General features: G+C 39.8%; 2 protein-coding genes across 3 annotated transcripts in view; one reads left to right on the top strand and one right to left on the bottom strand.

Annotated features, from left to right (window-relative positions):
• Positions 1 to 324: 324 nt before the first annotated feature.
• Positions 325 to 12099, bottom strand: pigt (phosphatidylinositol glycan anchor biosynthesis, class T). The gene is made up of 11 exons (XM_050065203.1): positions 11671 to 12099; positions 8064 to 8241; positions 7798 to 7925; positions 7513 to 7613; positions 7093 to 7267; positions 6168 to 6265; positions 5720 to 5876; positions 4498 to 4698; positions 3304 to 3469; positions 3040 to 3123; positions 325 to 1246 (listed from the first exon to the last, which is right to left on the bottom strand). Exons 1-11 carry the CDS (start codon positions 12062 to 12064, stop codon positions 997 to 999), a joined length of 1932 nt encoding a protein of 643 aa, XP_049921160.1. The 5' UTR covers positions 12065 to 12099; the 3' UTR covers positions 325 to 996.
• A 1077-nt stretch (positions 12100 to 13176) lies between these two features.
• Positions 13177 to 25289, top strand: part of phactr3a (phosphatase and actin regulator 3a) — a 47526-nt gene continuing 35413 nt past the window's right edge. For both annotated transcript variants that reach the window (XM_050066151.1, XM_050066150.1), the window contains exon 1: positions 13177 to 13462. In XM_050066151.1, coding sequence (XP_049922108.1) covers positions 13360 to 13462 — 103 coding nt within the window. In that variant the 5' untranslated portion in view covers positions 13177 to 13359. The remainder of the gene's footprint in view (positions 13463 to 25289) is intronic.

The following is a 25289-nucleotide window of genomic DNA, read 5'->3' as shown; positions in this document are numbered from 1 at the left end:
ACTGCACGCGTTATGTGAGACTTTGTACGCAAATATTTTTTTGTATAGTTTTGCCGATGTTAAACGTAGTCCCCGTTTACTTCAATTCATGAAGAATGTTAGCTGTTCTTAAATTCTCCGCTCGCTGTGGAGGCATGCAAAAAAACAGTGTTGACCAGTTGAAAATACAAATCATCATTTTGTGGGTGAAGTCTGTTAACATTCGAGCGTGCATCCAACAAACAAGTGCAAAATAAATTTTTGGTAAGAGGGCTTTTCCTTTTTATAGAACAAGCAGTTCCAGGGAAGAAATGCTGCCTAGAACAAATTTAAAAGAATGATGGATTTGGTATTTTTATGAGTTTTCTTTTCTCATATATTAAAACTACTACAGAGCATGTGTCAGATAAGACAAATAAATTAGGAACTGTATAAATAGAGGACATACCACTGGATGTCCCACAGTTAGACTTTGCTGCTGTGTTCTGGTTGGACATGGGAAACACTGTATTTTTAGAGTTATTTGACAACCTGTCCTAACCGATCAGGAGATTATCCTTTTGCTATCCTTTTGTAATGCTGTGTAAGACCATCAGTCTCATATCTGTAGAAACATCATTAACAAAGTAACAAAGTGTCTCAGAGACACTGTGGCTGCATCATGATGTTGTGGAGTTATGGCCTCAAATATAAAAAACAAAAACAATCAAAACTCTGATGCAGTTACCATAGCAACACGCTGCACAGATCTGGTCCTTTTCTTTACATCCAAGTAGAGACATTTCCATATTTCTCACCCTTCACCAGCAGGAGAGGATCCTGAATGCATTTGTGTTCAAAAGAACAATGTGTCTTCTTCCATCTGAAAACAAAACCTTCAAGTTGACCGTTTCAAAAAAAACATTCATACCAGTGCTTGACTCAGTTCTTCCCTGAATATCACATGTTTACCAGTGGTTTCACCAAAAGAAAAGCTTCCTTTCTATAAGTGGAGCCAGTTGGCATGTGTGTCCAGCCTCAGAGTGGTGGCACGCCCCTCATCTTGCGGATGATGTTGGCTATCCGCTTGGCCAGTCCCGGGCTGGGCTCTTCTATCTGGAAGCTGCGGGTCAGTAGGTTGTAGAGGGAGCCGTAGCCCACAGCCACCACAGTGCAGGTCAGGCAGATGACATTGTAAGGCATGCTGAAGTCTGGGGTTGGCAGGTTGACCAGCAGAGGCTCTGTGTAGACTCGCACAAAGTAGGTGGATTCTTCTTTACAGGGAAAACTGCAGGGAGACAGGAAATCTGATCATCCAGATGTGTTTCTTTTTATTTTCCTTTTCCCCAACTTTAAACACCAGTTAGTGCGTACATGTGTAGACAATACGGACATACTAATGGATTAAAAGAAGGCAGCAGCAGATGTACAGATGTTACTGATTTACAAAACATAAAAGGACACAGACAAGTAAAGGAGAGTGTGATCTGTTTGGGTTTGGATGCATTTCAGACAAGCTCTGCAGGATGGGTTCAGTTTAGTATTGTTATATTTTTGTCATTCATACATACACATATACATATTGCCCCAGCTGCATGTCTACATTTACATTTGCACTTGAGTTTTGATATAAGCTCACTGGCAGTAGGATAGATCTGAGAGTTATTGCATATATTACTGTTCAAATTGAATTTATTGTTGTTACGTTGATATCTCCTGTCAGGGTTCATGGCGGGGATCCTTAAAAAAATCTTAAAATAACATTCAATTCATCTAAGAATAAGGTCTTAATTGGTATATAAATGTCTTAAGATCCTCAAGCCTACCCTCACTTGACGTCCCTAGGTCAAGGTTTCTTCAGAAGTGCAGTTAGTTACAGTGTGGGCACCATGCTTACTCCGACAGCTTGTTGGACCATCACAAAGGGGCGGAGCTTAGCGAAAGGTCAGTTCTGTGCCTGAGGAGATTAGGCTTGCTAGCACATTACCCGTTTTTATATCATTGCTTAAAACATATTCTTATAGAAATACTTTCCCTTTCAATGCCTGGTTTGTTCTTTTGTGATTTGTAACTTTTTGATTTCCTTTTGTTCTGTTTTTGCCTCTGTACGCACTATTTTTCTTAGCTCTTAACATTTTTTTTTAAATTATTGTAATGTTATTGCTGTCTTATTTTCGTGCACTTTGGAAGGCACTCTGTAACCTTGCTATACAAATAAAGTTATTATTATAATTTAAATCAATCTTTCAAAAGTCATAAAAATGCTCTGATGTGAAAAGTAGGATTTTATGATTTTTCTTGTCTGATGTTGCAATGTAAAATCTCAAAATTGGTAACTATGTTTTGTTTTTTTAATTTACCAAATGCCTCTTACATTAACGTCATGCAGATCAAGACAGCAAAACCAACAACACTCATATTTTGTTTTCTGCCCGGGATGCTCACTGTCTGCTAGCTAGCTGTCGCTGCACCCTGGACGACATGGGGGACTGTAAATTAAATTTAAAAGCTGGTGTTTAACCAGGATTTCGCAGCATGGCTGATGTCAGTACAAAAAAATGCATATGAGGCTCAGCGTATTTTTTTTTGTTTTGTTTTTCAAACTCAGAACGATGGGGATCAAGGCAGTGGAATCCAACATGCAGAGTCAGACACACAAAATCGCCAAGAAAACCTACCAACAAACAGTATTTCCCAAAAAACTCATGTTTTGTGTTAAAATAAATATTTGGGAAAAACGGTCTCTGATCCAAAATAATTTATGTCAGGTCATGTTTTTTCTCTCTTCAGTTTGGGTTATTTTAAAACTGGTCTTAAATTTCATTCTGAGTGGCTTTGAAAAAATCTAATTTGCCTTAAGCCATAGGAACCTTGGTTGTGTTAGCAGAACCAAACATTGTGAGAATATTTTCCTACATTTCCAGTGTAGTCGTGTTGTGTTCTTGGCGACGGCTCAGGCCACAAGTAGCGGTAATATGATTTGTGTTGTGAAATGTGTTTCTTCTACAAAAACTCAAACAATATGTGAATAAGTGGCAACAACAGACATTTTCCTCAGAAAACAAACAACTAGATACTCACAAGCTGCTGAAAAGTGGCCGTTCTTGAGTGCTGTTTGTATCCATGGCGACAATGCTTGGTACAAGAGAGCTGATTACTGAAGACCTAAATGTTGAAGAGACAGATTTAAGTCATTTTTAAACCAAAAACCGTCCACTCTTCCGCCTCTCAAAATAAAACAACACCTGCAGCTTTTAAAAGGTCGTTAAAGCAACATGTGTGCTGCATCTTCTTTCAGCAACCTCTGGAAATAATCATTTGAGAACAACTCTGCGTGCTTCATACCCGACATAGAAGCCGTGGTTGGGATCAGGGGTGTATTCGGTCCACTTGAGCAGAGCCCTCTCAAACTGCACTGTGACCTCGGTGACAGAGTTGGGAGGCAGCTGGACCAGCATCTCCAGCAGGTGGGGCCTCACACGGTCCTTAGACGGCTGGTAGTGGATGTAGCCTGGTGGAAGGGGAACAACATGAGCGACCACTTATCCACTGTTCTAATGTTTATCCACAGCTCTTTGTAGTTTCACTAAGTTATTTAAGAAACTAACATTATATAAAATATTATGTTTGAGCAGGAACCAAACACCAAAACAATCCTGGTCCACGAAAGCTTTCATGACAGAGAATACGACTCAGGTTCTCCTCCTTCTGGTGAAAAGATGCACCTGCATGGAGTTACATGAAACTGATTCCTGTAAGGAAACTAAGAACCTACAGTATGTGTAACTCATGTACCTAGTAAAAAAATGTAACCTATCTGTAGGAACAAGGTATCTACAGGTATCAGACAGTTAAATTTAAGGCTTTTTAAGACCCGTTCAAGACACCTTTTAACCAAATTAAGGACAGATTTTGGGACAAATCATGTTTTACTTGTTTTAGCATTGCAGGCAAGTAGTATATATGTGGTCATGTGCAGAAGTATTATGTAAGAATATGGTTATTAGAGTGAGTTAAGTCAATCTAAATTTTACCAACAGTATCACACTGACTATGGATCTATAAATGTGTTTAAACAGGACAAATGCAGTATTATGTAGAATCTTAAAGTGTCTTCACCTGGCTAAATAAAGGTCTAATGATAATACAATGACACCATGTTCCACCTCCAAGCTCAAATCTCAGAAGCTAACACTTTGCTCATTCTCTTTGCTTACGCTGTCTACAAACAGTGTGTGTTGAGAGTGCGTCACCACTCTTTGCTAACAGCTGAGTGGGAGTTTCCATTTGAAAAACACAGAAAATAATGCAGATGGACCCACACTTTAACTTCAGGTACATTAACACAGAAATGTTACACCGCCTCACTTTACATTTGCTCTTTGTGTGAGGCTGATCTGATTTCTATAATCAGTTATAAGTGGCTTTTATTTATTTACCTCTCATAATCAAATCCCTCCAGTGTTTGGCACATTGATAGTTGTTATTTTCAAACCCTGTTAGCACACGCCTTCTTCTCAGCTTTCTAAAGTGACTCACTGGGCTTGTTGTCCTTCGCCTTGCTGGTCACAGTGAGGGTGTGGATGTAGAGACGGAGGTACCAAGGCACCGAGTCCAGCAGCAGCACGGGGAAAGACCTGTAGGGGTGGTTGTTGTACATGAGCGTGTGAATCTCTCCTGTCTGCAGCCCGTAGCCAGCCACATAGCGCTCAGCGTGGAGCAGGGGACGCAGCATGTCACCTGCAGACAGTATGACAAAATGAGGTTTAATGGTCGAACATGTGGGAAACATTGCAGCAGAGACAAGAAATATGGCAATAAAACAACTTCAAGGGGAACCTATTAGTTGCCATTTGCACAAGGACATTATAAGTGTGTGACACAGCACATTATGTTACATTATTTCCTGATTAAATGGATGTGTTATTGGTGCTTTGAGGTACTTTAAAAAGTTGAAAATGAGCTCTTGAATGGTTGGTTGTCAATTCTTTAATATTAGTAAATAAAAACAAACATTTATATTGTGGTAACAGTGATAACACATGTTATAGAGGCTATTGTGCTCAGATATAAATACAGATGTGCCTTGAGATTTTGGCATGCCCTTTGGTGTGGCTTGGACACAATAAGTTTGAAAACCACTGCTCTATAGCATGAGATTCTGTGTTGGGAAGGGCTGTAGCTCCCCCTGCTGGGATCTACTTGTGCTAGTTACAGTCACCAATAATTAACCCCAACTGTGTATGTTGTTTGTGATACTGCCAGAATACACACTGAAGAAGGATGTCTTGACAAAGCATCCGTGTGACAATATTAAAAGGTTAAATTAGAGTTTGACACATTAACAGAGAGACCACTGGGAGCAAACAGGAACTGCATCGCTTTGGTAAATCTCAACAGTCTTGGACACAAATAGCGTTTTCTTATTTGCTCTTGCTTTAAAAAAAGTTAAAACGGTCAAATGTTGCAATCTGAAAGTGCAATCATCTGCTGCCTGCTGAGGACTTCCTGTTCCAACACAAAGAACAGGTTGCAACAGATCAGATTGCAGGCTATACATGAAATGATTACAGCGCAAACACAGACTGAGAATAGAGGAAGAGGAGTTACAGAATGTAACCAGGAGAGATATGACAAACAGATGCAGCTGACACATTGTATTATTGTTAACTCCTATGGTCTTTCTTGTTGCACTGAATCATAAATAATTATGTCCAGCCTCTTACACAAAGCTGTGTCGTGTTCTGCTGCTCTCACTCACCCTCACTGGATTTCCAGCGTATCAGCAGGTTGAGCGAGCGCACGGTGCCAAAGGTGACTTGTTGGGTCAGATCGTAGACAGAGAAGGTTCGTCTGTCCCCGAGCACCACTGCCTGGCTCAGCAGGGGAGTGGCCGGGCTCAGCTCAAACTGCTCCCCCTGCAAAATGACATTACATTTCTCTTGTGCTGCACATCTGCATACATACTGTTCAAAGATTACACCTTCTGCCACTGGCAGGATTGTGTGAGCATGTGTGTCCTCACCAACACAGGGGCCTGCTCTAATAAACAGCTCCAAAGCACTACTACAGGTCAAAAACCCCTCAGGGAACCTTTAAATATCTCCACCTTGACAGTGCTTTGACTCTTTTGCCTTCTGTGAAGTTTACATCAAGGGAGATAACTAATCATGTGATGCAGATGAGAGCATATTATGTAGGAGTCAAACCTGAGGGTTGTCTGTGATGTCGATGTAGATTTTACTGGAGGAGGCCAGTGGACAAGCTTCTGTCAGGGTCCGAGAGAACATCTTGAACAGAGACCACTCTGAGGGGACAAGCAGCTCAAGTTAACAAAGTTGTTTTTTTTTTTTTTAAACAACCAAACACACAGAAACACTCAGAAATTTTGAACATAAAGGGAAGGCTTTGTGTTTAAGTGACTAATGGAGACATAAATTATTGGAATTGTCGCCAATTGACCTCCACTGAAAGTGCTTTTCACCACTGACAGGCTCAGATTATTATTTTAAATGTTTAATAAGATTATGGGAAGGATTCCTAAAGAGAAAGACATTTTAGTTAACAAGTATTATCCTTTTTGTTTCACTAGAAACAGCCCTTAAATTGCCATCACCAAAGCAAACAAAACCCCATTAAAATAATCAATAATTTTATCACTGTAAAACAAGCTTCATTCAAAGTCGACAGAAACAAAATAAAACTCTCAAAAACCACCTTGGTTCATCTTTACACTGTTTCAGCAATCATTAAACCCTTAATTCACCCAGTAGGATGTGAAAATATACCAGCTCTATACACACTAAAATTACTGTTTATTTAAATGGAGTCTGGTGGGATTTTCGATAGAGACTTCAGGGTTATTTCTAGTTAAACAAAATGGATCCTACTCTTTAACACAAAGATCTGTCTTTGTAGGGATCCTTTCCATGATGTTGTCAAATAATCTGAGTTTATCAGTGGCAAAAGTAAACACCTAAAAGTGCTCAAATGCCCCTAATGGTTACTGTACTGTACCAATTTCAAAACTGTTGTTACTTAGACACAAAAACATGGGAAAGTAATGTCCAAGTTGAACAATACCAAAGTTACTTTAAATTTGGGGTGAATGCATTTAAATGTGCTTTTGCTCACCTCGTTTGCCCTGACCGGGGGTGTGCAGGTCAAAGACCACGTTCAGTGTCTGTCTCAGCTCCCAGGATGTGGTTTTGCACTGCCAGTCCTGACACACGGGTCTTATGTGCACTGCCTGAGAATGAAAACTACTGTGGAAGAGTTTCTCTGACTTCAACAGCACAGCGAGACCCGCCTGCAAATGCATCGTGACAACATAAAGAAACAGAAGAAGAAAGTGAGTTAGCTGCAGTCAGCAACATCTGAACACTGGAGAGTCAGTTTGAATATATCATCTTGAGAATGTCCTTGTATGTGGTGCTCAAGACGCAAGATCCTGGATGTTAATATGTGCATCATACAACGGAGCACACATGCTATTTAAGTGTTTTAAGAAATACATAAAGAGACACACACACACACACACACACAGACACTCACCTTGGATCCACATGGCAAGAGTTTCTTCCAGGGCGTCAAATTCTCAGTGCAAACAATCTCTCGTGGGAGGGTGGCATAGCGAAGGAAGCGGTGATCCGTCACTTCAAATTCAACACACACACACACACACACACACAAAAAATCAGTCTATGCATCTTGGACAGTATCTCTTGCACCTGCATGCTGCTAGTTTAAGGCGTCTAATCACAGCATAAGCTTTATTCAGGCTCATCACTAGAAAGCTCCACATTAACACCAAGGGAGATTGAAGGAGCTTCTCTTTACCGTTGCTGATACCCAGCGGTTTGAAGGATGCACTGGGCTGAACAGTGTTGGTGGAGTCAATGAAGTTCAGTGAAGCGCAGAAGATCCCCGACAAAACATTTGTCAGCTCCTTCCACGTGCCATCCACACTAATAAGGGCAGAAATATTGTATGAAAACATTACAATGAATGATGGAGCACATGGCAGGATTTGGTCAAAGACTGCTTTTTGTTGAACTTTTGAACATTTATTTGATGCTCTGCAGCCACCAGAGGGCCATACTCACTCTGTTACAGAGTCCTGGAACCAGACCCAGAGTTCAGCACCAGGAGGGGACGGCAGAAAGGGCTGCCCCCACTGCATGGTCCTCCAGTAGCCCTGTGTGAAGGAGATGTGCAGCTCTCGTACTGAGAACTTGGAGATGACCTGGCCCAGGGACTTGGGAAAGAGCCGGTAGTGGGACACTGAGAAACACAACATAACATCACACAGTTTAGGGTTATGGTAAGCAAAATTGCTGTCTAATGATACGATTATGAGTTAACTATAGAAAAAAATGGGTATATAGTGTATGTAATTTATGGGATGTGTATCTAGCTCTAGCCTCTGTAACATTCTTTCAGAGTTTACCTGAGCTAGCCTAGTGTGAGGCTACAGCTTTGGTGAAAAAATAAATAAAAATGAATGAACAGTAGGCCTACTTCTGTCTTGTCAATTTTACTTTACTACAATGTCAAAATTAATTTGATGCAATCGTCAAACCTTGAGACTTCAAACAGGAACTGATATTTTCTGTCATAAGTTACATGCAAATAAAGACTTTTAAGTCATTTTAATAAGAAGACAAAATAAAGACAGATTGAAAAAAATAAAATTGTATCAGAGGGTAATCTTGTCACTGTTTAAATTTTTCATCAGATTAATGGTGCATCAAGAAACCACTTAGAAACCTGGGGTCTCATTTCTAAACATTGCATACACCCAAAAGGAGGCCCGAAATGAGGCTTACGCCACTTCCCAAGGAAAAGTTGTGATGTATAAAGACAGACTTGATGGGAGAAACTATGCTCACGAACATTTTGGAGATAAGAATCTGGCAACGCATATAGTGAGGTGGAAGCCTGATTGTAGAAATTGTTTTTTTTTACTTTTGTTCGTATGTGGGTCAAAGACGTGACGCTTGCTTTTTCTGTCCGACAGAACTTTTTACCTAATAATAAACTTTAAAATGAATAAAAATATAACATGTATGTCTAATACCTTCCTTATACATGTGCCCACTCTTATTTTATTTAAACATGATGGTTATTGGTCATTTTTTGCCATCAGAAGTGTGAAAACATCATGTGGGGCGACCGTCCGGCCTTGACTTCTGTTTGGACAACTGGTTTTAAATCACATTAAAACAATTTAAATATAATCCTTGCCCTATTTGGCATAATTTCAAACTTGTTTTCCATTTATTGACAAAGTTATGAAGCATTTGTACACACATTTCAATCATAATACACAAACAAATCTTGTCCGAATATGTTCATTGTCTGAAATATCATCTGGGGCGACCATCAAGAAAATACAATTAAGGGACTTTTATTTTGACAATCATCTCAAAGAGGATGTTGCATCAGCCAGCCACACCCAGAGGGGTCCCAGAGAGACAACTTGCAGGTCAGTAGTCTCTCTCATCTTTACAAATAAATCCTCTTTCTAACTGCTGCAATGTATACGTCACATTTGGATATCATGTGGGGCGACCACCCTAAAACTGTGAATAATGAGTTTTATTCGCAAATCTATATTTTGAAGGTAAATTTGTTAGTGATATGTGGTGAGAAGTAGCTAGCTTGGATGCTATAGCTAACTGTTAGCCTGTTATATTTGATTAAACTTGAAAACATCATCTGGGGCGACCGAGCATCATGTGGGGCGACCACTGCTGACGGTATAAATGATAGAAAATACATATCTTGTATTTGTAGTTTCTGCATGCTTATGTTTTCATTCATGATATGCATTTAGTTATTTGTTTTAACATAACTCTTTCTATATTTCAACATATATTTTTCTAAATTTCAATCATTTCCATCCTACTGTAGAGATGACCACTTCTTTTTGATTATTGTGTCTTTATCAGAGAAATGTGTGAATATTAAGCATTCATTCTATTTTTCAGTTCCTTTTCTAGCTCTATGTATGTTTAACTATATAACTTTTTTCTAGATGGCCCCACTAACCAGTAAACAAAAGACTGCTCGCTACAGGCAGCGAATCAATGCAGATCCTGTAGCAAGAGCTGAGTATCTTGCCAGGAAAAAAGAAAGGTAAAAATATATAGGTAACTTGCAGTATATAAAATGTCATATCACATATGTATGTTATTTAGGCCACCAGAATCAGTGTGTTTAATGAAATAGTATGGAAAATGCTAATGTTATGATGTTTATGTGTCAAATGAAATAGTATAGAAAATGTTAATGTTATGTCTATGTGTGAAATGAAATAGTGAGGAAAATGTTAATGTTATGATGTTTATGTGTCAAATGAAATAGTTATGCTGATTCTTTAATAAATTTTTTTTAAATTTGTCTCAACTCTGTAAATTATTGAATAGCCTTAACTGCCTGCTGTTTCTCATCATTTGGGGCGACCACCTGTCATGTGGGGTAACCAACGATTGGCAATTCTGTACTAAATTCAAAATTTAATGTCTATCAGTTTTGGTTCAAATATAAATCATTGGTATAGCATGCATAAGTGGATACTATCTGTACACATTTTAAATCAGTTTTATGAATTTTAGAGTAAAAAAATTATATGTAATGGCTTTATGAGGGAGACACTGCCATTATAGATAAAATGTATTTAAAAATGGTTTTCAAAAATTTAAAGGACACATGAGTCTATCTTTCTTGAACAGTTAATTTAATTACTGATACTTATTAAAATATAAGTTTTGTTAAGGAAATCTATTAATTTTTAGATAAATTACGGTCGCCCCAAATGACTTTTTTAAAGGTCGTTGCCCTATTAATTTAGGTTTAAAAACACTAAAATATCTTTGTTTGAAGTTTTCACATACATGTATGTGTACACTACATTCCAAATGTTTGGAAAATAGCCAAATATATCTTTATTTTAAGTATTTTAAAAATGGGCCACTCAAAGGCCTTATACGTCTTTGACCCACGTACATTTGTAGTATGGATCCTACACACTGTTTTATAGACGAGACCCCTGGATATATAACATAAAATCAGGGGTGTAGCATGTCTCCCTCAGGCACCTTCTCAATTTTTTTATTCAAAGTCATTCTGCTCTCTTTGCCTTTCCTTTCTTTCTTTTCTTTTTTGGGAACCCTGATTGCCCTTTCTTGAGTAAAGACATGAGCAGCATCACTTTCTGGGCTCTAACTAAGCTTAGAGACAGATCGTTTTGTGCCTTTAAGGGTAGGATGGGCCTCAGGGAGCTTCCACTGTTTTTTTTTTTAAATACAAAGGTTAGTCTTCCAACCACTTAATTCAGGTAATTTTAACCTAGTTATGGCACTAATTATTTATAAATATAAAAACTGCACACAAAATCAAACTTTTCATTCCAAAGTGAAATGTGACACCCCTGCATAAAAGACCTCATTTCTAGGCATTGACGGCCATAGATGTGAATACATTTAAATATTTTACGACTATTTCACAAACATAACATCCATAAACACTGAAATACTCACCATCATTTAAATGAGAGGTATGATCTGCAAGATTAATTATTTTACCATTACAAAAATGAGCACTTCTACTATATTTCTGACTCTAAATGAATGGTATTGTCAGTGTCCCCGGGGATATATAAAGTTGTATCTTACCATTGTATTCAGTCAGTGCTAACAGTTAGCTTACCTTTGTTTCCCCTCATGAAGTCAGTCTCCCACAGGGTGCGGAACTGGAAGCTGGCGTAAATATCTCCTGAGTGCAGCGGTCTGATGACCAGCTCCTCCTGGAAATCGTCTTTATGTTGAGGTACCGAGGAGGTGACCGCGGGTTCAGGACCAGAAGTGTCCTGTTCGTCGGTTGCAGCATCATCTTCAACCTCAGTGGCTGCCCACCGCCTCTCCTCCACCGCGGGCTGCTCGGCCGTTTGTCCCGCTGTCTCTGTGGCCGTTTGCGGATTATCAACCGCGGCGGCATGGTGACCACCAGGTAGTGTCGAGTCTTGGCTGTCTGCGATGATAAAAACCGACAAACTGCAAAGAATGAGCAGCATAGCCGAGTAGCTGCACCTGTGAGCTGCCATTTTTGCTTTTACGGTGCTGGTTCACTTCCGCGTTGTCGCGTCACGCGTAGAACCAGCCAATGAGCTGCTTCCATATGTGTTCCTGTGTCACCGTCTTTGTTTTAGGAAAAATATTTTTTTATTTCTGTCATATTTGACGAGTATATATTAATATTTTAGCGGTAATTATATAATTTCAAGCAATTATTGTAAACATAATAGTATTTTAACGGAGCGTCGATGTTATTTATACTCAGTGTTATTTGTCACTGTTTAATCTCGTTGTATTATGTGGTTTTACTTTGTTCTTTATGTTTTAATTTAGCTTTAATAGCAGTTTTTTTTTCTTGTGTGTCACCAAACATATTATTTTTTTGTACACCCCCAATGACGATATGGTGTCTAATGTTATTTTTAATGTGAAAGCGGTAGCATCTAGATCTTAATTATGCTTTTAATACAGTTATTTGAGTTTAGATTTTGGGGTTTTCATATACATTGTTCCTCTAACAATATGTCGCGTTTTTGACATAATAACGTTGGGTCATAGTTTGCAAAGCACATAAACAGCGCTGTGCATCCTTAAATATAAATATACTGTGCTTTGAAAATTTGAATTCATGCAGAAATTGCAAGTCATAATGCAAACCCCTGATCAATATACCTTTAATTTATGTCAGCATATATCTAAGAGTACAGTAAATGTACATCATCAGTTGAAAAATGTCATATATGTCCATTGTTGCATTCTCATCAACCAATTACAGCCAAATGCCATATTAATTCTTGACTGATGGCAGCCTTTTACAATGCGTGCTCGAATTAATCGGGCATTTCATAGCGTTTGGGCTGGTTAGACCTATGCTTATAGACCTTAAATAAACGATGCGAGGAGGGGGTTGTAAAAGGATGATGATGAGTTGCCAATATGTTTTAGCCATTAAATACATACCGGTAAATATACAGTATGAGCCCCAAAAAATGTATCAATGTGTGCATCCTAGTTGGTGTGTTGAATATTTTGTCGTGTTGCTGGACAGGGACGGGCATCATCGGGGGCATATCACCCCTCCCACATCCACACATCATCGCGCACACAGCCCAGACGCTCAAACACACACACACACACACACACACACACACACACACACACACACATACGGAATTTCTGCTCAGCCATGGCTCCCTGGTAGATGCTCAAAGCGGCTGTTGTCAGAGCGAATTAAATCTGCACTCGCTCGCTGCTTTCCTCCTGACCTTGCCTGCCTCTGGTAGGGTTTTCAATATTTTATTCAGGATTCCTGTGCTGTCTCCCCATGGCTACATCGGATGGACTAGACGGCTGTCTGCAACGAGGCAGATCTCAAAGTGACCCGAACATACTCACCGAACCGGGCATCGATTTGGCTCATGGCACAGGTAAGATAGACGCGTCATTGTCTGGGTATTTATTTGCTATATGTGCAAGTGTTTTTATGTTTCCGCTTCTTTGGTCGATGCAGCGGTTTTTTCATAAAGCATCCTCGCCTGTGCTTGCCCAGTGGGATATCACAACGCCGAGGGATAATTAGCGCATATGCTTCCAACCTCTTGGACGTGAAATACAGTCTGTAACGCTGGATCGCGGAGCTGCAAATTGGAAATTAATGTGCCATATCAGCGTCTGTGAATGGCTGCATGCCCCTCCAGATTTGCGCGTTAGGAAGACGCCTGTAGCCCATTGGGCTGTTATGGCTGCAAGTAGTGTTTAGGAATCAGCGTGTAGGCCGTTTAATATGATATTAGCGCGTGCAACATTTACAGTATGTCTTGCCGTCTTCATGATGCCAACCTCCCCAATGAGCGCGTGGATTTATCGTCACAAAATCCGCATGCATGTGTGGTCCATGATGCCAGGCTGAGCGTATTTGTTGTCTTATCGCAGCCACCATTATAGCCCCGTTATTCAGGAGGGTTGTTTGGCGTTAGGTTTTGTTGTGTTGCATTTTTAAAAATGCACATGCACATATTTTTTCCCTGTATGAAGCATATAGCTGTGACCCTGCCTCCTGACAGCTCTGTCACCCCCGCCCCCTTCCCTCGTCCCTATACTGAAATGATCACTGTTGTGATCAATGACCGGGCCGTCCACGTGATGCAGGCGATGGGTGGAAATATCCCCAATTCAGCGCAGCCATGCACTCACACAATTCGATTCACCAATTCATGCAGGTGTGCTTTCCAACATGGAGCCCTTGTTTATCTCCCTGTGCTCTGTTAGTCATCCCTCTGCATATGGAATAATGAATTGATCTTTCATTAAGAAGAGGAGAGCACCAGGGAGCAGTCACTTCTCTGATGAACTCCTGCAAACACGCTTCATGTGCGTCTTGTGGTGTTTGCTCTCAATTCTTCCTGAATGTACCAATATACCTTCAGTGCAAGTACATGGTGTGATTTTTATGTAAGTGAGGCTATTTATGGTCATGTTGTGTGGGTTTGGAAAGAGTCATTGCCTGTACTCCCACGCATGGCGAGTTTTACGCACATGAAGAGTGCTTGACTGGATGATTCAGAAAAAAAAACTGTGTCATTCACCTTTCAACTGCTCACTAATGAGGTTTTTCACATCTCTCAAATCACACCTGTCTGCAGTCATCAACTGCCCATAGCACATTTTTAATGGACCCTCGCTGAATTCAACCCTCCTATGGATGATTTAATTCACACATAGGCGGATGTGATAATGTCACACTGGGTCTGTGACACACCTGAATAAACAACACAGCAGCCATTGCTGGTGATGACAGCTGAAGCTATCAGGGGACGCTGAATATCAGCCTCTTAGCCCTGGAATATGCACAACTGTGTTACTGTCAAAGATGTGAATACAGTTGTCAATACACTGCAAGGACAATGTCAGTGTCTGGTGACCCAAAGTACACAACATCGCCCACCCCCTCTCTGTGTGGATCATCACTGCGCCAGCGTCTGGGACACCAGTCTTTGCCAAAGGATTACTTTGGCCAAGACTGCCTTCCCCCCCCCAACACAGTGGCCCTTGCAGCTGCAGAGGCTGACACTGTATTCATCCACTTACTCAACGCTGGGGGAAAAGAGTCAATAGAGACAGCAGCCACAGTTGCCTATCACAGAGAATCCTGGCAGTGTTTTCTCTTGAATGAAGGTGCAGTAATGACACAGCAGGACAAGCCCTACTTTTTATTAAGTCTGTGGAATAACATTTCAAAGTGTTAAAGCATGACTCTGATAATGTTTTCTCTTATTGTTGCTATAGTCTTTTCATTCCGGAGAGTGAATGGAGACATCCTCTTTGAGCTGCTGATTCATATTTCACAGTTATTTAGGAACATAAGTCTGGTAACAGGAGCAGTGGTATAAAAACTTGTTTAGTCAGTTTGTTCAGACAAGGACCCTTTAGATTCTCCTGCTAATAAAATGTCACTTTCACTCAAACGTCCACTTAGTCATTGCAGAGTGTCGACCAAGGTAATGGTGTGGAGAGGACACCTTGAAGCTTTGCGGACAGGGAGCGTGTCCAAGCAGGGCTGTCCCTGTGGCTTCATTCCACTAAGTAATTCTTCTGTCCTATAGAAAGATGTACACGGCTAGAGAGGCACCGGTGAGGAAGACTCAGGCAGTAAGTTTGGAAAGAGTTACATCGGACACGTATCAGGAGAGCGTAGGATGGGATTATCATTAATAATTCAGTATATATACACAAATATGGTCCAGATACAGCTGCAGCTAACAATTACTTCCATCGTCAGTTGGACTGTTTAAGCTTTAATAAATGAATAATTCATATTTTGCGCCATAGAATGGAATAAAAGGGTAAAACATGCTCATCACAGAATGGCACAGTCAGTTTTTTGTTTGACCAACACTCTAAAACCCAAAAATATTGAATGTACAATGATATAAAACAGAGAAAAGCAGCATTTACTCCACCGTGAGAAGCAGAAAGTAACAGATGTGTGGCATTTTTGCCCCCTAAATCACAAGATAAAGAAAGTAATGATGGAAGCTAGTGTAAACAGACTTTTGTTTATGAAATCTTACATAATCAACTTATCTTTTCAGCATTACAGCAGGTGCAAATGACCATCTTATTCTTTTTATGAAAACCCTGTGTAACAAAAAATGCTCTAATAATTCATGAATAGGGATGGGAATTGAGAACTGGCTCCAAGTTGTCCAATGTATCAGAATCATATGCCTCTGAGCTTGTCAGTACTTGACAGTATTGTATTGCAAAACAATGGAGTTAAAGTCATGAGTCTACACAGCTGGAAACCTGCAACAAGAAAGAGTCATGGTAGACAGCAAAAAATGGTCCAAAGCAGTGGTGTAGTGCTAGTTGATGATATAAGATGCATAGGTTTACAAGGAGGAAGTGGGTATACTCTCCTATATATTCCAATGGCTTTTTGGCTGATAGGCGGGTACACTGTAAACAGACAGAGAAGAAAGTGGGTATGCCCCATATACCTGTGTGTACTCTGTACAGCATGCACCTCTGGTCCAAATCCTGGCTTCATTTCATTAAGAAAGATGACAGTAGGGCTGCTGTAATGTCTGTAAAATGATAATTTGAATTAAAGGTGGAAACAGCTAGCCTGGAAATCCAGATGCCCCGCCCCTAGCAAATTCGAATTTGCACTGCACGGGAGTCTGGATGTCCAGGCTAGAAAACAGCAGCAGTATGCTGAAACATCTTTCAACACAACATTGGCTTAAATTCCAGGAGTGCCATGTATTTGACACTCAATGCATGAGTGCAGCTACTTTCCAACCAAGCAGCACGCCTGTTACTGAGGGTGAATATCCTCTTATGATAACATTAGTGCCACGCGCGCAGTTTCTTTTTTTAACTTTGACCGAGAAAACCTAAATTTCAGTCAAATATTTTAAACCTTTATTTAAGACATGGGAAATAACTTTGTGAGGACCCTCATTTTCAGTGATGCCGAGCATTAACAAAGACATTAAAAACAATCAATAAGCAAACAAAGAACCATTATGCATATCAGTTAAAATAGAAATTAAATCATACAAAACAAGAAACAATAATAGCAACATATTTTAGCTAAAAGTAGTTATACAAGATAATAAACATGTCATGGAATAGATGTATAGTTAAAAGCATTACACTCAGTTAGAACAAGATCTGAAATAAAGCATTTAAACAGCTGTAAGGGTGGCAGAGTGTCCAAAATTAAGGTCTTTTGCAGATGATTCCAGGTGTAAGGTGCACTGTAATCGAATGACATTTTTCCTAATTCAGTTCTGATTAAAAGAATGTGGAGAAACAACCTATTCTGTGAGTACAAAGAATATGTCATTTCAGAGTCAAATTGGATGAAATATAGGGTGGGAGCATCTGCATCAAAGCTTTATAGATAAATAAAAGCCAATGCTGGTGAATGAAAACATGGCCATACAAATATTTTCTCATTTCATCCACAGTAGATCATGACAGACTCTTTCTACACCGTGTTTAGACTCACAGACAATAAAACAGTTGACGCTAAAAACTTGCATTACTTGCATTACTTTTTTCCCGCACAGAAATCTGATTAGGAATCAGACTAATAAACAGAATCGATAACTGAAATGAAGAAGCTTCTTGGATGCGAGGCGGAATGCCTTCAAGAAACGCAAGCAAGTCCAGATGCCTACAATATAGCACTTATGGAATCAATGATGGCATTGGTATCAATAAAATCTTATCAATTCCCATCCCTAGTCCATTAACAAAATCACTTTCCACTTGCTGTCCCTTGTGCGATGTCACAGCGCAGGATAAATGAAGTGTCACTAGAACTCACAGGAATTTGTCATCTTTCTCAAGGCGACTTCAACACGGTGGATCCCGGCTCATGTGGCGTTTTAAACCCGCGAACAGTCAGACCTAATTTGTTCGGTTATAGGACAGTGTCTATAACCACCATTGTCCACCGATCAGTGATCTTTAATCCTCCTCCGCCATTCTGACTGATACCTGGATAATCCTCTCAGATCTGACATCAGAAGAATCTCTGAGGATTGCAGGTATGAGAGGAGCCCCCCTAACGAACATGGAGATACATCAAACCCTGTGAGAGCTGATATTGAGCCGTGACGATGACTCACCCCAAACCAGAGCAATGTCTTGAACATAATACCTCCCTTATGCTCACGCTGCAATGAGTAAATATGGGAAATTCTGAGTCAGCGGGGTCTTATATAACATGCTCCCCATTTAACAAAGCTTTGTTTAAAATGAAGAAGTAATAATGGACACAAAATTGTACTAGTGCCACAGGAATTCCTTACGTAACAAGAATGTGTAAAAGAGAAAGCTGGTTTTGAGATTTGAATAAGTTGGTGTAGCATTCAACGAAAATATGGACATACATGTGAGCGTTCATACAGTGATACAAACTGCTTTTCACTACTTGTTTGCGTAGTTTGCATACATGTACAGAACTTATCTGTCACCCAGAGGTGTGGACTCAAGTCACATGACTTGGACTCAAGTCAGACTTGAGTCGAAATTCGGTGACTTTAGCCTCAGCTTGACAAAATCAAAAACAACTTGCAACTCGACTTGGACTTTAACACCAATGACTTGTGACTTCACTTGGACTTGAGCCTTTTGACTAAAAAATACTTACTGAGTGAATGAATGCCTGTATTGTCATTGCATGTTCACATACAACGAAATTTGCCTCTTGGCAAAAATTATAACATTTGTCTTTTTATTTCATTTAGACATAGAACATAAAACATGCAAGAACATACAATATCACTTCAAAGAAATAGTCAGAAAGAAAATCTCATATAAATTTGTGAAGAAACATAAAATTCTTTCTGTAGCACTGGTTAACAGTGTTATATGCTATGAAACTGTAATGTAAGGCTACTACTGGTTTAATAAACTTGTTTTAACAAATTAATACAAATTTCAAAAAGCATGCATGGCTTTTGTAAGTTTAATAAATGATTACTCTATTGTTAAAATGGCATTACATTTGGTGAGGAGTGCATTATGACTTGTTCAGGACTTGAAAGTCAAACTTTAGGACTTGGGACTTGAGTGCAAAGACTTGAGACCTGTGACTTGCAAAACAATGACTTGGTCCCACCTCTGCTATCACCTGATCTGGTGGTGATTTGCTATCTTGAACACTGAGCAGATTAATACCACTCATGTGTCTGCTAACTACATATAAAGCTACTGGCAGGAGATGGTTAGCTTAGCTTAGCTTAGCTTAGCATAAAGACTGGAAACAGGAGTAGCACAAGTTTCTGCCCATACACTTGTCAGACAAATAATGAGCAGCACCACTGAAAGCGAGCACACCGATTGGCACACCCACTGCTCTCCATCATGTTGTCAAATCTCCTTTTTATAGAGTGCCCCAGGGATGATGTTTTTCTGTAGGCCAGTGCAGAAGTTAGCATCACACTGGTTCCCTCCTCAAAAAGCCTATGAAATATTTCCATTGGATTTTAGATTACTGCCAAAAATAAGCTCTGTGGCAAACAAACGTCGATGATACTTACTCATTTTGTTCAGCAAAGCAAGATAATCTGCACAAATTAACACTACTTTCATGATTATTGAGGTCTAAATGCAATCGCCAGAAGTAAAGAACTAATGTTAAGCTGTAAATGAACTACACTACAGTCGTATGACCTTACATCACCACTATAACAAGACTGTAAAGCTGTGTTGGGTGTGGCTTGGCGTGATGATGTAGTCTCATTCAGCCACTTGTTAGCAACCTTTTAAGACACAAAGTAGCTTCAAAGTTCACAAGCGGGGTATTTAATGATGCATTTTATGTCATAGAACAAAACATTAAAGTCTCTCAAACTTGTGTTAACCACAGACTTTATTTCAGACATCAACCAAAAACCTATTCAAAAATCTACTGACTCTGAGACAAGGGAACTGTGAGTGGTAAAATGCTATCTCATTTTGGGAACTGCCCATTGGTCCGTCAGCCCATTGGTCCGACATNAAAAGAAAGTAACAAACACATAAGCCGTGAGCCTGCTTCGCCTCAAGCCTTTCCCAGCTGACCCAGAGCCGGTCGCGGCGCACCATCAAGGTAGAAATACGCCCACCGGGAGCCATTCAACACCGCGGACCGTTGGACTAATGGGATGTCGGACCAATGACATGGACCCTTCATTTCTTGGACACTCTATAGCATCAAATTTGACCAAACTTATCAGAAAAAAACACTTGAACACACATCAGTGTGATGAGAACAACTTAAAATGACAGTAAACAAATTTGGGAGAAATGTATTTGAAGTGTACTTTGAGTTTTTAGTTTGGTTCATGTCCCATCTGCTAACATGGAGGGGGCGGGTTTATGACCTGTACTGAAGCCAGCCACAAGGATGGAAATGTTTTGGCTTCACTTTAAGGGAGCTTTGTTGTCCATCTTTATAGATATATACAGTCCATGGGGGGAAACAGTTAGCTTAGCTTTGTCCAAATCAACCCACCAGCACCTCAAACATCAAATTACAGTTTGACATAGGGGCATTGTGCCACACTCTTTCCTGAAGTCTCTAAGTTACCTGTTTGCTTCTGTCTCCAGTCTTTGTGCTAAGCCAAGTGAGCCAGTGGCTGCAGCCTTATGTTAACTGCACAGATAAAAGTGGTACTAATCTTCTTATCTAACTCTTAGCAAGAAAGTGTATTTCCCAAAATAACGTCTTCTGCTCTATCTTTTTTTTTTCTGAATGATTTCAACTTCCTCTACAGTCTAGAGACAGGGCGTGAACTCGTTGCATTCAGCCGTGGATCATTTGTGCTAAGTGGATAAAACAAGAGTGAAAGCAACAGTGACTGAGAGGTGAGAAGTTTTTCAGTCTAAAAAAAAAAATAAGTGGAAGAAGTGAGAATAAGACACCAGAAAATAATTCCTTGATCACAGTTCAAGTCTGTTAATATCTCCATCTGACATCATGTTGTCTAAATTTGGTCAAGTTATCAGTAATGTCAAGCCAAAATACACTTCAGCATGTTGGAATAGTAAATTAATTGCAGATGTTTGTTTTATTAGCATGGTCAGGGTTCAAGGGTAGATTTGAAATGTGTTCTCGAGAGAGCTAAAACAGTTAGTTGATAAATGGATAAGTCGATTGACAGAAAATTAGCTGATATTTTTGGATAACTGATAAATTGTTGTAATTTTTCAAGCAAAAAAAAAAGCCAAAAATTCACTGGTTCCAGCCTCTCAAACTGAAAATTATTGTTTCTGGACTGTTGGATGGACAAATCAAGACATGAAAACATCACCTAGGCCCTGGGAAATTTTTAGGGGCATTTATTATTATTTTGAAACATTTTATGGACAAAATAATCAGGAAAATTATCAGGAAATTAATCGACAATGAACCTTAATTCTCACATTCAATTTCGGAGCTTCCTATTTGTGCTCACAGGCCAAGCCCTCATGTGATGCAACACTGACCAACAAATAAATCTCCATTTCCCATACTCATGTTCTTTTGTTTTTGAAGCTTACAGTACCAGGATAGACTGTATAGCTAGCTTTGGTCTTCAGAAGAACCACCTTCCTCCTACATGAAACCCGCCATCATTAGGTTCTTACTTCCTATTTTCAGTAGCCGAGCTGTAATTCACGCTAGCGTCACGACTCATTCGTCATGGTCGGCCTTAAGGGACTGTGAGTCAGTCAAGGCCACCTGTTAGTAGTAGCCACCGGAGAGCTATTACTTTCTCTCCTCCATGATGATACAGAGGTCCCCGCAGAGGCCAAGGAGGAACACTCAGCCATCGAGAGTCGGAGAGAGTAGCGTCCTGGTTGCCTAACAAAGTGTCTGCTCTCACCATCATGAAAAGTTTATTGTTGGTATTATTAATTGATGTAGTTGAGACTGTGAGAAGCCATGTACTGTATAAAGCTGGCACTTTAAGACAGTGATACATATCGGTCATGACTACAAGCACTGACTCATTCAGCCATTTTATTGTTCACTGTCCAAGGTAAGGGCGGGACATAATACTGTATGCATATACTGTAATAGCCACCTATAAAATATTTTAATAAATTATTTGAAAACATCTATACAGAGCAGGAGGAGTCACTAAATGGTTTAATGATAATGATATGACTCATATGCTGCGGCCTTTACAGTCATCAGACCTTTTCCGAGCGATGTGTCAAACAGCGTTCTCCACACATGAGGGAATATCTGCAGGGGTCACAGTGTTGATCCCACCAGTTGAATTCTTAGAGAATAAATAGAAGAACTGAAACTGTTTTTACTTTTTTAATCTGTCACCCATCACATTATTGATATTGAGAAGTTTCTGGCAACTCAAGTGGAAAATTGTTTAATAAACAGTAAAAAAGAACAAGTTGGGAAGGCTAATCAAGTGTATTAAATTCTTGACAATCAAAGCACTTCATCACATTGATAGAAAATAAATATTGCCATAGAGCAGACCCACTCGCTGATTTGCAACGCTGCCCACAATCAGAGATATTAACAAAATATCTCTGCATCTCTCCACTGGATGATAAATCTCCTCTTCTTTGTCTCCTGGGAGAGGCTGGCACTAAGTATTTACTCATCTATCTGTTTTTAATTCACTGTTTTGTCTTTAAATGTCAGAGAATTGTGGAAAACTCACAATAACTTCACAGTTTATCACATAATGGCCCTCATGTTGAATTTGTTCTCATTCTGTTAGCACCCACTGATTTATGGGATTCACCAGTGTTATTATTTTTTATTATTTTTGCCCTTCTCTTAGGTAAGAGAAAATTTTACAATTGGTCAATCTTGCCAAGACTATGACATTTTAATGCAAAAACATGTCATGGGTCCAGTTTCTCTCTTCATTTTAATTATTTTAGTTGTTTTGAATGAAATTTTTCTGCACTTTTGATACTTCAACACATGTTCCTGATTGTACTTACATAATTTAAGTACTCTTCTCCATACAAGACCTTTTATTAGAGTATCTCGACAGTGTGGATATAGTGCTGACATGGCTTTTACAGCATCACAAATGTCTTGCCATCGCTGGGTTTTTGATTTTCCTGCAATGCCAGTGCTGACACTGCGGAAAATCACATTTTTACTTTGTTTTCATAATATATCTGTACGTCAATTTCACTACTGCACATTTTCTACTTCTTACAGCCTTTTTTTTGGTGGCATCTCTCCAATTGACCTATGGCTAAGCCACGCCCCCCTCCACTCACTCAGACAAAATATCAACTTTCAGTGACCGGGCGCTATGGCAGGTGTCACAGTACACGGCATTTCACAGGAGGCAATTGATGATTTTTGGAGATATAACGATCAGATGTCTGACTATGCATTGGAGGGGTATATTCATCATTTTATTGTTGAGAAGGTCGATGAAAAGATTAAATTACAAGCCAAAATTTAAGAAATTTAAGAGAATGTTGCTGCATGAGGTACTTACATTTGAGAAGCTGAGGCCACCAAATGTTTGGCATCTTGCTTTGTGTTAGTCTTCCTTTCTCCTCTCTGTCTATAACATGACTGTATGTTGTACCAACTGTACTGTCACATTGTGGACCCACGTCCACTGAATGGGGATAAGCTGCATCTGGACGCCTTGTTGAGCTCCGCTCTCTGTGGATGCCTTCACTGTCTTTCAGCCGCCCATGAAAACAGAGCACAAAATTGACGACAACAACAAAAAGCGCTACATCATGCCCGCTCCCTGCGGATGCAGGAGCAGATTAGGCAGTTGACAGTGTTTGAGCCATGTGTTGCTGCGGCTGTTGTTTGCATGCCTGCGTGTCTGCGGGATTTTTTTTGGCGTGTGCATCCAAGTGTGCATTGATCTGCAGGAGAACTGGCAGGTCTGTGCAGACTCGTGCAATGGAAACGATCACAAAATCACAGCCGGAATATGCTAGGATGAGACAGTCAGGCGGTTGAGCAGACATCCCCTTGGAGAGCAGAGAATGAAGACCCAAGCAGCCCTCAGCACCTGTCAGAGACCCCAGTGTAAAGGCACGATGTAATGGAGCTATTTAGCCTTTAAAGGCTGAGGTTAAGTGGAGTTCAGGAAGTATAATGCACTATGCTGTGAAGGGTAAAAAGCTAAGAGAGTAAATTCCTCTGGGCATCAAGTCTGTAAAACAGTGGAGACGCTTCTTTTGGGAGGAAAGAAGAAGAAAAGGACAGGCGAATGAATTAGTGAGGCGGGGAGGAGATGGAGGAGAGGGAAACAGAGCAAGGAGAGGGAGAGATGAGAGTGGGTGAGGAGGCAGCCTGTGTTGAAAAAAAGCCAAGAAGTTGTCCCTATTGCTAACTGGCCATGTTGAGATGATGGATAGTCTACAGGAGCCCATTAACAAAGAGGCGGTGGCTGTGTGGGTCTGATTTGAAAAGCTTCTGCATGAGCTCCAGTACTGGACACTTTTTCAATGGATCCCATGTGTATTATAATTCCTCTTTTTACCTTCATCTACATGATTTTTCTTAGTCAGGAATTTTTTTTCTCATTTCCTCACCTTTGGTTTTGCATTTCTATACATTTATTTTTTTAGATTGATTTCTTTCTCCCATGAATCAACATAATGTGAATCAACTTGGAGTGACTTGAAACCTGCTTGCTTAAAACGGATCAGTCATCATCGGGAACATTTGGTTGAAGTTATTAAGTTCAGTCATTGATAGTTGTGAGCAGGTACTGATCTGGAAACTCTTACTTGTTGGTGTGTTCAGTGATGCTCTAATGTTGAAGCTCTACACCATCTTAAAATAGTGAGCAGTATTTAAAAAAGTGTGTGATTTATGATTAATATGCTATATTATGAACAACCATTATTCATTGTCGTGTAAACCAGAAAAGCTGCATTCCTGTTTCATACTGTGCATTACATTTTTTTTTACACTTCAAAGAAGTTAAACCTGAAAAAGCATATTTCATGAGGACAATGAAAGGGAAACAAAACAGTGAAATAGTGAAGTATAAACCAAAACAATAAGCTGAAAGACACTACTAAGCTCCAGCTAAAGGGAACTGCAGAGTCGATGATTTTCTACAGGTTCATCATTGCACACAACTCTTATCTCAGGAAAGAAGTCACATGATTCATCGTTAATATCGACGCTTTAAGTAAGGCTATATAACATCAAAGTAAAAGAGTCCTATTTATCTTCTTGCTCGCACCTCTCCCAGTCAGTGCGTTTTTAACATCTACAGCAGTTCTCTCTTTCTC

Source organism: Epinephelus moara, chromosome 16 (genome assembly GCF_006386435.1).
Source record: "Epinephelus moara isolate mb chromosome 16, YSFRI_EMoa_1.0, whole genome shotgun sequence".
Classification (NCBI taxonomy): domain Eukaryota; kingdom Metazoa; phylum Chordata; class Actinopteri; order Perciformes; family Serranidae; genus Epinephelus; species Epinephelus moara.
This window is presented reverse-complemented; position numbering and strand designations above follow the sequence as displayed.